At 43.9% G+C, this 14,304-nt stretch overlaps 1 protein-coding gene across 6 annotated transcripts in view; it reads left to right on the top strand.

Moving 5' to 3' along the window:
• The window catches only part of exoc3l1 (exocyst complex component 3-like 1), a 30,969-nt gene that overhangs the window by 5,893 nt on the left and 10,772 nt on the right, over window positions 1–14,304 (top strand). For all 6 annotated transcript variants that reach the window (XM_086109113.1, XM_086109114.1, XM_086109112.1 and 3 more), the window contains 4 exons: window positions 387–605; window positions 730–800; window positions 8,055–8,172; window positions 8,329–8,454. In XM_086109113.1, coding sequence (XP_085965239.1) covers window positions 387–605; window positions 730–800; window positions 8,055–8,172; window positions 8,329–8,454 — 534 coding nt within the window. The remainder of the gene's footprint in view (window positions 1–386; window positions 606–729; window positions 801–8,054; window positions 8,173–8,328; window positions 8,455–14,304) is intronic.

Below are 14,304 nucleotides of genomic sequence, written 5' to 3'. Positions count from 1 at the left end.
TTCTGATGAATGTTAAGTTCATGAAAAATGAAATAAGCAGCAAAATCCACCAGTTTTCATGCATCTCTGGGATCTGCCATTTTGCCACCTCGTGCCGACACAAAATGACATCACAGTTGCTCAAATCTCAGGTAACAACCGCTCATGCCTCACCTGTGTGTTGAGTTTGGTCATGTGAAATTTGCAAACTGAGGCGCCATTATTGGTCATTACAAGAACCCTGAGCAACTGTGACGTCATTCTCAGACCACAGTTGCTGCTTAATTCATATCCCACAAACGCAATATTATATAATAGTCTTTAGACTCGTGGGCCACACTTTTTTTTCACTTGAGCAATGTTTCGAATTTGTAGATGACTTAATCGATGGATGTCATCCTTTTTAGGTACTAGAGGAGGCGGTGACTGCTCCATTTCGTAGTGTGTCGTTCCTTCCCACACAGGGCCCAGGTTTGGCAAGGCACCTCTCTAATCTGCAGCATGCGCTCATGGATGATCTGGCGACAGTACGCCACTTGTTGGAGCCCTGTGTCCCATCACATTACCGCCTAACCAGAGCCTACATTAGGGCGAGTCACCACTGTTTACATGCTCACTTGACACAGGTGAGATATTTCCTCAGTTGGGTTAATGCACCCAATTGATAGCAATTACTGAAATGATTTCCCTATTACTGTAGCAATAAACAAAAACTGTACATATCTAGTCGGAGTATTTTTTGTTGTGTAGGTTAGCAGTTGGGACCTGGAGAGCGGTGAGATTTTTGCTGTGCTCAACTGGGTACTACATATCTACAACAGGTGAGGTTCAATCATTTTCACAGACCATGGACCTAATTACACACACACACACACACACACACACACACACACACACGCACCCACACATACGCACACACACACACACACACGCGCGCACACATACGCACACACACACACACACACACACACACACACACATACACACACATATATATACAGTATATTCATTCATTCATTTTCCCGAACCGTTTTTAGTCGTGATGTGCTCCACGGGTCGAATCCCTGAAGCGTGTGCCGAGTAATATAGATGAGTGGTTCATGAATGGGGAGTCGAAGCGTGTGTTGATGACGTCAGTGGTGACGTTTGAAGCCTCGCGAATGGGGTGTACTGATTCAGGAAATGATACGATAGGTTCGAGTGTTGTTCGAAATAAAAGCGGCAAGAAACGCAATGGATTCCCCTTCATACCAACTTGCTATCACATATCTATCCACCCCTGCTTCATTAGTACCATGTGAAAGAGTTAGTTCAAAAGCAGGTGAAATTCTCTGCAAAAAAAGAAACCACCTGATGTTTGGTTTATTAATGACACAAGTCATGATGGCGTTTGACTGATGCTTTAATAGCATGAATAGCAACTGACAATAACGATGGCAAGCCGCACCTTGCCTCTTGGGTTATACCATTTTAACTAGACGGGGGGGGGGGGGGGGGGTAGTCCCCAAACATCTCCCCTTTTATAATTCAACACAATTAATAATAAACAATATTAGCTTTTCTATAAATCGAGTCTTTGGGGTGGTTTCACTATCCAACCCCTGCTGGTCTTGTACTGTCCCTTTGTGTCCATCTGTGTCTTTTCCTCATCTTGTCCGTTTGTCCCGTCCTTGCTCTTGTTCTCTTCCTTCATACCGTCACCGCCCTGACTCTCCTGTGGTTTGGGAGGTGTCAGGTTTAGTTCTGTTGGTCTTGTAGCCTCGTTTTGCTCCGTTCGTCTCTCAGCCATATGTTGTTCTGCCGGTCTCAGAGCCACTCTGTTACGTCTGTACAGAGTACCTTCTACATCCACTATATAGGATCGAGGGCCCGCCTGCTGGAGACACACCTCTTCTCCATCTCCCGGTCCGATCTCCAGGCAAAGGCTGCATCCTTATTGGTTGGCCAATTTTTAGTTCTGGCAGATCTCTAGCTGATTTGTCATACCACAGCTTGGCTGTTTGATGCTTTGACTTCAACTTCTCCGTAATACCCGTCACTATGCATGGCTCCAACAGACTCTCCGAAACAGGAAGTGGCGTTTTCAGTCGACGGGCCATCAGTCTTTGGGCCGGACTGTAGTCCATGTTGTCCGAAGGGGTATTCCTCCACTGCAATACAGCCAACCAGGGATCAGAGCCAGCACCAGCAGCTTTTTTACACAGATTCTTGGCTACTTTCACAGCTGATTCAGCCTTGCCATTTGATTTGGGGTGTCTCGGTGAGGACATAACATGTTCAACCCCCCATTCTTTTGCAAATCTTCTGAATGTGTCATTCTCAAACTGTGGCCCACAGTCAGTGATCACCCGGTCAGGCTGGCCATAGCGAGCAAATTGTGACTTACACTTTAGAACTGTGGTTTCCGCTGAGAGGTCAGGAAGCTGTTCAATCTCCCAAAAATCGGAGTAATGATCCACTATTATCAGAAAGTCTCGCCCTGCTTGTCTGTATAAGTCCATGCTTAAAATTTGCCACGGCCGAACGGGAAGTGCATGCGACATCATTGTCTCTTGTTGTTGTTTGTGTGCATACTCATTGCACACCGAGCACTGGCCAACAAAGTCTTTAATTTCCCCCCGCATATTGGGCCAGTACAGCGTGTCTTTTGCCTGTCTGTAGCATGCCTCTCCTCCTATGTGACTGTTGTGTATGCGGTTTAGCATTTCTGTCCGTAGTGACCTTGGAATTATGACTCTTTGACTTTTGTAAAGTATTCCATTCTGTGCACTGATTTCATCTCTGACCAACCAATACTCTCTGATGGTTAAAGGTGTCTGCTCCTTGTGTTCAGGCCACCCCTCCATGACCAAATCCTTCAACATTTGAAGACAGGTGTCACTCGCTGTGTGGTCTCTGATTCGTGTCAAACGCTGAATCGTTGACATGCAAACACAATGCTCAAACACTCCTTTTCAATTTGAGCGTAGTTTTGTTCGGTCTGTGTTAATGCACGAGATGCATAGCTAACTGGTTGGCCATTCTGGAGAAGGCAACACCGCAGACCCTTCTGGCTGGCATCACTTTGTACGGTGACAGGTTTTGTCACATCATAGTATTTCAACAGTGGTGCTGACCTCACAAGCCTTTTGATTTCCTGAACAGCTGCATCATGCTTAGGCAGCCAGTGCAACATGACATCTTTGTCTAGAAGCCTTCGTAGGGGTTCACATATTTCTGATAGGCGTGGAAGAAACTTGGCAAGGTATGTAACAAAACCAATAAATCTTTGCACCGACTTCACATCCATGGGGTGGGGCATCTCCTGAACTGCCCTGATCTTCTCTGGGTCTGGGTGGAGACCGTCGAATGACAAAACATGCCCATGAAACTTGACCTCCCTGACCTTAAACTGTAATTTCTTTAGGCTGAGTCTCAGTTTGATCTCCCTGCATCTTTCCATTAGCGCGATTAGCTTTTCGTCGTGGTCCTTGATCGCTTCCGCATCTGTGTCCCCACATCCGACAATCAATATGTCGTCAGCTATTGGTTCAATTCCAGTAAGCCCTGACAATAGCTCATCTTGTTTGCGTTGATAGACCTCCGGAGCGACCGACACGCCAAACGGAAGTTTTAGCCATCGGTATCTTCCCCACTGAGTCCAGACCATCGTCATGAAGCTGCTCTCTCTGTCCAGTTTACACGGAAGAAAAACATCCCGTGCGTCCACGAGCGTAAAGACACGAGCTTTCGGGAGTTTGTACAGCACGTCGTCAAATGTGGGCATTTGGTAGTGCAAGCGTTTTAATGCTTTGTTGAGGTACTTGGCGTCTATGCAGATCCTCATTTTCTCTGGCTGCTTAACGATAACCATATTGCTGATCCACTCTGTTGGCTCAGACACAGGGGTAATATGACCATCAAGTTCATGTTCAGTCGGGCTTTTACCGCTGTTCTGAGGGACACTGGGACTTTTCGCGGTGAAGTTTGTACCGGGGTCACAGAACTGTCAAGCTCAAAGCGTACCTCTCCCGGGAGCGCCTGGACTGGGTCCGTGAACACATCTGAGAAAGACTCAACCAGTTGCTGCTTGGTAAGTGGCCCAGTGCTGCTCTGCCCTATCAGATTCAGTTCTTCTGGGATGGTGAAATGCATTAGCCCCAACTCCACACTTGTTGAGCCTGACAGTAGGGGGCGCTGTTTGCACCTCACAACCTCAAAGTCTAGGATATGTCTTTTGCGGTGTACAACACATTCTGTTCTAAAAACCCCAATTGAGTTGAGCGTTTCTCCTGAATACAAAACTAGCTTCGTCTTGCTTGAGAGGAGAGGAACGTTGGGCACAAGCTTCCTCTTGTCTCTGATGCTCATTACATTGCACATGGCCTCCGAATCCAGCTGACATCTCTGGGGTGCTCCGTTTACTAAGAGGGTAGCGAACCATTTTTTTCCATGACCATGTACAGCACCAATGCTCTCCGCAGCATAGATATCATCCTGTTCTTCATCAAACTGTGCGTCTTCCGTGACATTAACTCTCTGGTTGGATTGAACTTTTCTCATGCACACTTTTGCGAAGTGATTCAAAGTCCCACATTTGCGACATGTTTTTCCAAATGCTGGTCACGCATCCGCTCCCCGTTTGTGTGAGCCACCAAAATATTTGCACTCGACATTAATGTCCCGTCTTCTCTCTCCATCTTTGGGTTTATACATGCCTCGCGTGCCCCGTTGCTGTTGCTTGTCTGATACGTGAATACTCTCTGAAATGCACTCTGGCGTCATGAGTTTCAATTTCATACCCGTCATTTCAGCCTCTCTGCACATATCAATGGCTGATCTTAGTGTCAGGTCTTTCTCCCTAAGTAGGCGTCTTCTCACATTTTCATCAGTGATTCCAAGGACCAGCCGGTCGGGTAGCAGCTCTTCTTTTAGCTCTCCGTATTCACATGAAGCGGCCTTCTCACGCAGTCTCATAACAAATGAATCAATTGGCTCACCGTCGTCTTTCTTGCAGTTTCCAAACACGTACATGTATCTCTCGAATATTACATTCCGTTTTGGTTTGAAATAATTCTCCAACGCGTCTAATATCTCTTTCACGTCCTCCTGTTGTGCCGCAGACAGGTTCAGGTTGTGTTTGTACACATGGCGGCAATCGCCCCCCATAAGTCTTCTCTGCACTCTTTTGTCTTTATCTTCCAACCCGGATGCCAAAGAATAGTCCTCAAATTCAGCACGAAAGTTATCCCAGTTGTTAGCAACATCTCCAGTCAGCTTCATCTCCTCCGGGGCTGGGATGCTAACGTTAGCCGCCATGTCGTCAGCCTCGTTGCTATCACGGTCGCGATACTGGACTCCCAACTGCGTATTCCGCACACAATAAACTCACAGCTGCGACGGCACTACTGATGCTTTCATAGTATGAATAGCAACTGACAGTAACGATGACAAGCCGCACCTTGCCTCTTGGGTTATACCATTTTAACTAGACCGGGGGGGGGGGGGTAGTCCCCAAACACCTGAGTCCAAAAACTTTGATTAAAATATTGTTTTTAAATAAAAACGAATAAGCACTTTATTTTACCTCCTGATTTCACATTTTCACTTGTTGCATAAGCACAAACATAGACAAAGTGACACAGAACAATTCATGTAAAAACACTCCTCAAATACATATGATGGTGTGTTCAGAGCATGATTTACACCCCACCATTTTATTGCATGCACCAAGCATGTTATACATTTTCCTGTCCACATGATGGCGTAGTCGAGGAAATGATTCATCTTGAAGCCTCGAAGCGTCTGTGAAGTATTTCCCTGCAGGGCTTCAATGCTTTATGGGGCTTCATTTTGCCATCACTAGTTTTTAGCCTCACAAGGGACGCGGGGGGTGCTGGAGTCTATCCCAGCTGTCTTTGGGCAGTAGGCGGGGGACACCCTGAACCGGTTGCCAGCCAATCACAGGGCACACAGAGACGAACAACCATCCGCGTTCACACCTAGGGACAATATTGAGTGTACAATCACGCTGTCATGCATGTCTTTGGAATGTGGGAGGAAACCGGAGTACCCGGAGAAAACCCACGCAGGCCCGGGGAGAGTTAATCTCGCGAGAAAATTTTTAATCCCGTTAAAATTCATTTCAATTAAAGACACTGTTTCGGGAGAGAAATAAGAATAAAGACCAGGTAGCCTGTCGAATATGATGTATGCCACTGACGCGATTGTTACTTGTTTGGAACTATTTTGTGTGGAAGGTTACAGTCCATATAAATAAAGCGGGTTGAGCTTCTCTGTGTTCGTGTGACAGTGACGGTGCGCTGAGCGAGAGTTTAGCGGTGCAGTGGTAGCGACCTAACGACCACAATGAAAATAAAACGTCTCCAGTGTTGTCATCGAACCAAGTGTAGTCATCCGAAATGATGTCTACACAAAACCATAGAGAAACTTCCGCGCAAGAAGGACCAACAGAATCAACATCACCTGACTGCTGTGTTCAAAGCAAACTTGAGAAAAACGAAGTATGCAACCATGGTTTAAATCCACTATAGGCTGAGTACTAGTTTACCTTAGATGTGCACTTTATAATGTTACATTGCTTTGTTTTGATTCCATAAGAAGAGCTGTTAAAGCAGCTGTTGTGTGACAAAATATTTTTTCACTGTTGTTGATGGACAGTAATTTTGTGTGAGAGATTGTGTGAATAACTGCTCCAAGTGAAAAATGTTCATGTAAAATTGAAAATCGAAATTGTTATTTCAGTAAATATTTGCATTTTGCACATAGAAAACTGATTCATGATTCCATGTTGATGAGAGCATTAAAATGGGGGAAAAATAGGACAAAAAATATAGAAGGAAATTCAGAAACGATAAAAAATGCTTGAGTGATCACGATTAATTTTTTAGTTCATTTGAATTAATTATTACACTTGCATTTTTAATTAGATGAAATATTTTAATCGTTTGACAGCTCTAATTTATATACATATTTTTAGAGTCTTCACCATACATTTGGTGCACACACACGGCAGACATTTCAGTAGTCCGAATGAGAATGTTTCATAGGGCATATGAGAGCAATTAGGTAGTGTATCTGAGCATTAAAAAAAAAAAATCTTTCGTGCGTATGTGCGGAAAATCCTGAAATATGTCACCTTGCAGAGACAGCCTTGTTTGTATGCATGCAATTAAAAAGTAATTTTTTGGAAAATGTCACCTGTTAAATTCAATTTAGGTTTTGAATTTCCTGAAAGCTGAGTTAATTCTATCTTTCGTGAGTGTCACAGAAAATCCACTTATCTTCTGTTCATAGATGCACTGTAAACATTTTGTCACTGGCATTCAAAGACCTATTTGGCGTGTTTCATTCCATGCAAAATCACCCACCCCAAAAATGTTAAATATTTAACCAAGCAGATTTTGAACATATTAAAAACCCTCGTGGCCTGCAGGTACACATCATGTACACCTGACATGCATTGTGTTGCAAAAACAAATGCATGGCATGAGGGGTATTACCCATGCATGACATGCATTTTTTTTGCAACACACCGCATGTCAGGTGTACATCATGTGTACCTGCAGGGCATGAGGGTTAAAATTGGTGAGCTGTATGGCTAATTCCCCTGCTCCATCCATCCATCCATCCATTTCCTAATCCGCTCATACTTATGAGCGTTGCAGGGGGTGCTGGAGCCTCTCCCAGCTATCTTTGGGCAGTTGGCAGGGTATACCCTGAACTGGTTGCCACCCAATTGCAGGGCACACAGAGACGAACAACCATTCATGCTCTCAATCACAGTCACAGTCACAGTCAATTGAGCGTGTTCCATTAGCCTGCCATGCATGTTTTTGGAATGTGGGTGGAAACCGGAGCACCAAGGAGAAAACCTCTGCACTGTGAGGCATACGTGCTAACCAGTTGACCACCGTGCCGCCTTCCCATGCTTCAATTGACCTAAAATTTGAGATTTTGTGTTTTGCCACGACTCTCAAAAAGTACAGCAAGTTTCATTCAAATCAAAATCCACTTAGTTAAACCCACTGTGTGGTTTGGTGTAAACTCAGGCTTTGACAATCTTGTGTTGGCAGCTCTGAAATGATGGGTCATCCAGAGCTGCTCTATGAAATGCAAGGAGAAGAGCTGGAACCTCTGATCTCTCCTGAGGGATTAGAGCAACTTCAGAACAAATATGTTACAAGCGTTCGGGTGAGTATATGAAATACATTCACAAAAACAATTGTCTTATCAAATGAAATGTGAATGTTAAATTATTCACTTGTATATACAGTGGATACCTTCCTTGTTCAATAAAATGCACGGTAGGAGCCTCTCATCGGTTTCTGGTTGTTCTTGCGACTGTAGAAGAGTGTGTCTGAATGGATGCAAAAAGCTCTGCAGGTGGAGCTGCAAGACTGGCAAAGGGACCAGGAGCCAGATACAGACCACGAAGGTTTCTACCAGACCAGCCTACCAACAATCATCACTCAGGTAAGTGACTTTTACTTTGAATTGTCGCGTCAAATACAGTCTAACTACACGCCTACCAAATGTCTAATCCTCATCATTGTTTTCAACACTCACTCCGGCCAACAAAGAAAACGTTCAGTTTTGTCTCATTGTTCCAAAAGACAATGTCGAAGACACTTTGTGACTTTTACAGTATGCATTTTGCAGTGTTGTGTCCAAGGACCGGCAACCCAAGGCCAAGGCCAAGGCCAAGGACTTGCCTCCAAGGTCAAGGCCAAGGACCAAGGACTGATTTTGAAGCTGAGGCCTAGCCGAGGACATGTATAAAACAATGCTATCATACCACTTGGCAGGTCTTCATGATTTGCAACAACCCTCCATCATAACCCCTTGCAGTCCCTAACAATTGAATGAAGTGTTTTTATTCAAAGAGTAGAACAGTCAGGGTACGTGTTATTTATACTGAGAGAAAAAAATAAAAGCATATGATATCCATTCATGAATTAATGTTTTAGTGCAGTAGTTTCTTAATATAAAGTAAATCAACACTCAACAGGCATGACATGGCACGGAAGACAAGTTGAGAAATGACTTTGCATAGAAGTCAATCAGTGAGTGCAGAAAAAGCGGTAATCTCTCAGTGATAATTTTACAGTTTACCGGCAGCGAGTCCCAGGGACTCGCTGATCAGAAAAGTATGAGTCCCATTATGGATTGAGATAGTCCCAAATTTCGAATTCTGAAACGGTCTACTTATTCAATTGCATATGATAATAACACAAACAACAACATATAAATACAATTATAAACAAATGCTGCAAAAATTTAAATAAGTCAGTAGCAGGCCTGAGGATTTCGGAAATTTATGGTAACTGTTTTTCGGTTCCATCGGATTACCCAATGGGAAACCACGGTAACTAATGTTGGGTTCCGTAAACGTTCATCATGGGAACCCATTTTTCTATTTTGACTGATATTCATAATCAAGAATTCTGAGACTCAAAAGTATAATGTTTCAAGGGTAAATGTTTGAAAACGATACATTAACAATGAACATTACATCAGCAGCTGTGTACTCCAGGTTTATTCCAAAAAACTAAATGGATCAAAAACTGGTGTACTCATGTGGCATCATCAGAGTATTTTTTCCAATCTCACACTGCAAAGATTAATTTACTGGTAATCATTAATACAGGTAAGTATTGATGTGGCTTGACATCCTCTTCCCAAGACGATGCATGTGTAATCTACTATCAATTTGACGAAAGAATTTAACACACGTCATCATGAGTTCTACCAACAGTTAACATTCGCATGACTACAACTTGTGACGAATGTTTTATTCATAAAGTTACCATGCTACAACCAGTAAATTATACAATCACCAATACTGTTTCATAATATTTTTCACAGCGATTAGCCTCTAGATCTAATGACCAACTTGCCTCGTAATCGTGCCTCTCGTCGTATCTTTCTCTCGTGTTCTGTGCATACGTCACAGGTGAGTTTAGTGATACGCCCTTTGGACGATTCATACGAAAAATCAGACTGGCATTCCCATTTCTAAAAAGTCGTAATTAGTAGACCTTTGTGAGTTTTTTTCGCCGCCATCTCAAACTTTATTCCGCCCGATTCCTCAGTTTGCGGACAAAAATAGCAACCGCATGCGCACATAACGTCATCTGTTGTGTCCCCCCCAACACTGAAAACAAAACAAAACGAAAGTAAATTAGAAGACACTCACACACCACACCACAAACACACATGCAGGAACAGTGAAATCGCGTTGATCACACAGTCAACTTGTGTGCGGTGACTTTTATGGTTAAACTATTTTTCGGTACCGTTAAAATGACGCCACGGAAACGACACGCTACCGGTAACGATTGTTACCGTGAAATCCTCAGGCTTGCCGTAGTTTTTGTTTGTTTGTTTGTTTGTTTTGACTGAGAAATTTCCTTGCATCCCAAAAACGCACATTATTTGGAACTGTGCGTCCCGTGGGGAAAATATGCGTCTATGACGCGGGACGCAGAGGTAACGAGATGGCTGAATCTCTAAACATTCTCTGAGTACTACTATTATTACCCCTACCACCAATACTACATTAATTAATTTAATACCTTCAACTTCACAAGAATAATAAATCAACCACGATTTCAAACTATGTATTATCAATATTCATTATTCCAAACATGAGAAAGCATTAAGCAAACATAACTGGAATAGAGCAAAAGGACTCCAATCCCAACGGCCAAACCCAGAAGTGAAGTGCCTACATTATTGACTCCAGTTGTAACGCAAATTACTTGGTTCAAACAAACATTCTAGTGCCACCGCACAAACGTGACGACTGTGCAAAAATAACTAAATAAAAGACACCACTTTTACAGAAAGGCTTTACACGCTATTTAAACTGCCGATCGCGAACGGAACGAACCGTGATTGAAACTAACTGTGATGCCGCTCTTTACACGTTGTCAGTGGCAGCCCCGCTCCTGTTAAGATTGTGAGGATGTAGTCGAAACATACAATCTATGACAGAGGAGCCCATTACGTCGATTACGTCGATCCTGATCGACCGGTAGAGCTCGGATCCCAAGGTCCCAAGTAGATCCCAGGGTTGTAGAGGAGAAAAAACAAACAACCAAACAACCATTTCTGTGTCTTTGTGCATGTCAGTAATATATTTTTTGTGTTAGTGTCCACTGCACCCTAATCATCCATCAGTCTCATTTTCACAAAAAATATTTTAAAAATAAAATAAAATAAAGCAGATAAATCTTTCACTTACGGTGGCGCGAGACCAACGTCACCGGAAGTTATTAGCGCGCAGCAGTCTACAATTGCAGCTTGTGATCAGAGCTGTCGTGCTATATCTTTTATCGTCATTATTTTCCTTCAGTTTGCTTCGTGTACAATTCACTGAGGGCATGGGCAAAGAATAGAATCTAGAGGGCCCAGGGAAGCACTTTAAAACGGTACGTGTGAGCTACGATAGTTAAGAGGCTGCAAAAGTGCATCGCATGTCTCCATGATAGGCTGTTTCTCATCATGGCGTGCGTGTGCGTGCAAGTGTGTGTGTGTGTGCACGCGCGTGTGTGCGTGCGCGTGCACGGTAAGGGGCGATCCCGGGAGGTTGGTTGATCGAAAAGTAGATCTTCGGTCAAAAAAGTTTGGGCACCCCTGATCTATGAGAAGGCAAGCATGAAATCTGAGAGAGCTAGATCAATTTAATCCCGAGTGGATAGTAATCAGATGTACAAGTCTCCTTTACAGTTAACACAAGTACTTTATTGTGATTGCTTCGAAAGGTTGTGCAACAAAACATTAGATTACAGCTAAATAATCGTCGGTGGCCAGGCCCCCGCCTGCCCACCGGCGAAATTATTTCAGGCCATGAAAGCGGACTGAATGACTTTTCAGGTGTGAATACCCGCTGAGAGAAGAATAGTCATTCAGTTCGCTTGTTTGGTCCAGATCAAAAGCAGACCTTTTTTTTCTTTGGTGCGGTTCGTATTCACACTGTACTTTTTACAAAAATATTATCAACGATCTGATCTATTCTGTGACGATCAGAGCTCCCATTTGACAGAATTGATGAGGGCAGCACGCAGACACAAACCAGGAAATGGAGGAAAACGTGGAATTCTTACGTGCTGCCTTCTTGCTCTGCACATTTGTGCAGCTATTAGAGTTGCAAAATAATTTTGAGTGTCAAAATTAGCTCATTTAACGTAGGTTTCGCAATGCTACGTTTCTAGATTTTGAAACAGCGCAAGCGGATATTTACAGACAGAAGTCCGTTCAGATACAAAGTAGAAGGCTGGCGGCGGTGTGGCTAAACAAAAGATGAAGGGAAAGGTATGATCAGAGGAGGACCTATCTTGATTATCCTGGCGCACCATCCCTTGAGCGACACCCCCCTTTTGTGAGTTAATCATTAGAATCAGGTGTGTTGGAACAGGGAGACATCTAGCATCCAGCATACGGGCCGTCGAGGACCAGAATTACCATCCATGGCCGATAGCCTCCTGTCACTCACACCACTTTTGCCAGTTTCTCCTCTTCTTTTTGTAAACTGGGCACCTGATGACTTTTTGGGTCTTTTACTTTGCCCGATGATATTCCTTTAAGTATTGACATCATAACTTGACGGTCACGACGTTTCACATTCCGAACACCATCCATTCAGGTTGTACTTTCATATGAAGGGACAATTAATTGGCCCCTCGCAGCTGAAGCCAGAGCACGGCCATCTTAAGTTGTTACTTTCACTGACACCTTCTGTAATGTTTTTGATGAAAATACTGTTATCAGTGCATTTTTACGCTAGGATGGAAAAATGAGAGTCTCTCAACTGTTTGCATTGTCCAGAGTATATTAGCTCAGTATCATGACTTGTGACTGAGAGATCTTAGGTTTACATTTGGCAGCAAATGTCCTGATGGGCTCTGCTTTCATTTCACTGATGATGGTTCTGACAGCATGATGCAGACGAATCTTTGAGTAGCACTCAGAGATATACCTTATAAGTGAAAATTTGAAATCATGTTCTGAAACGTGCATGTCCTCCACATCGAGAGGAGCCAGATGAGGTGGCTCGGGCATCTGATTCGGATGCCTCCTGGACGCCTCCCTGGTGAGGTGTTCCGGGCATGTCCCGCTGGCAGGAGACCCCGCGGACGACCCAGGACACGCTGGAGAGACTATGTCACCCAGCTGGCCTGGGAACGCCTCGGGATCCGCCAGGAAGAGCTCGAAGAAGAGGCTGGGGAGAGGGAAGTCTGGGCTTACCTCCTAAAGCTGCTGCCCCGCGACCCAACCCCGGATAAGCGGTGGAAAATGGATGGATGGATGGATGGAAACGTGCATGTAACTTTTCTCCCATATGTATTGGTACAACGGTATGCCACATACGATGGCATTTTCACCGTGGAGACAGGAAATGGTGGCCTGGTAGTCGAGTAGCTAGCGCTTCGACCTCACAGTGCAGAGGTGCAGGGTTCTATTCCGGCTCCGGACTCCCTGTGTGGAGTTTACATGTTTTCCCCGTGCCTGCGTGGGTTTTCTCCGGGCACTCCGGTTTCCTCCCACGTTCCATAAAAAAAACAGACAAGGTTAATGGAACACTCTAAATCAGGGGTCTCCAACGGGGTGCCCGCGGACACCAGGTAGCCCGTGAGAACCACACTAGTAGCCCGCCAGTGCTAGGATTGTGATTTGCTAGTAGAAATTTGTCATGATTTGGTTTGGGACCAACAGGTGGCACTGTAGGGCTCCCCCTGCAGCTGTACACCTGTTGGTCATTATGTAATTATTAGTTGTATAAAAGGACTCCTGCCCGAACACTCAATGTCGGGTCATTGTTGCTTTTTGCTGCTGTCATGTTTGTTTGTGGCTGTTGGTATGCTACTGTCATGTTTGTTTCAGTCATCTTTTGGTCATGTTTTTGTTATTGAGAGTTTTTAGTTTCTGCCATGGTTTTTGTTTGTTACTTTGGATTCGTTTTGTTTTCATGACTTTGTTTTGGGTTTAGTTTTCTGTGTTTTATCAATACACTTCTTCAAATACACCCTGCTCCTCCCTCCTGCCTGCTTTTTGGGGTCTACCACCACCTTGCTACGTGACAAAATTATGATTTAAAAATGCAAACACTGGCAGTATTGTGAGACATCTTTAAGATGACCAGACCCTGAAAATTTAAATCAGTATGAAAAAATAACACATTATAATATTATTAAATGTAATTTGTACAAATGTTATTTCAGACGTGTATCAAATTGGTAGCCCTTCACACAATCAATACACATGAAGTAGCTCTCACTCTCAAAAAGGTTGGTGACCCTGCTCTAAATTGTCCCTAGGTGT

The sequence above is a fragment of the Hippocampus guttulatus genome, chromosome 4 (genome assembly GCF_054856545.1).
Source record: "Hippocampus guttulatus isolate MCC_2025c chromosome 4, RoL_Hgut_1.0, whole genome shotgun sequence".
In the NCBI taxonomy this organism is placed as follows: domain Eukaryota; kingdom Metazoa; phylum Chordata; class Actinopteri; order Syngnathiformes; family Syngnathidae; genus Hippocampus; species Hippocampus guttulatus.
Note: the sequence above shows the minus strand (reverse complement) of the source record. Positions and strands in the feature narration are given on the sequence as shown.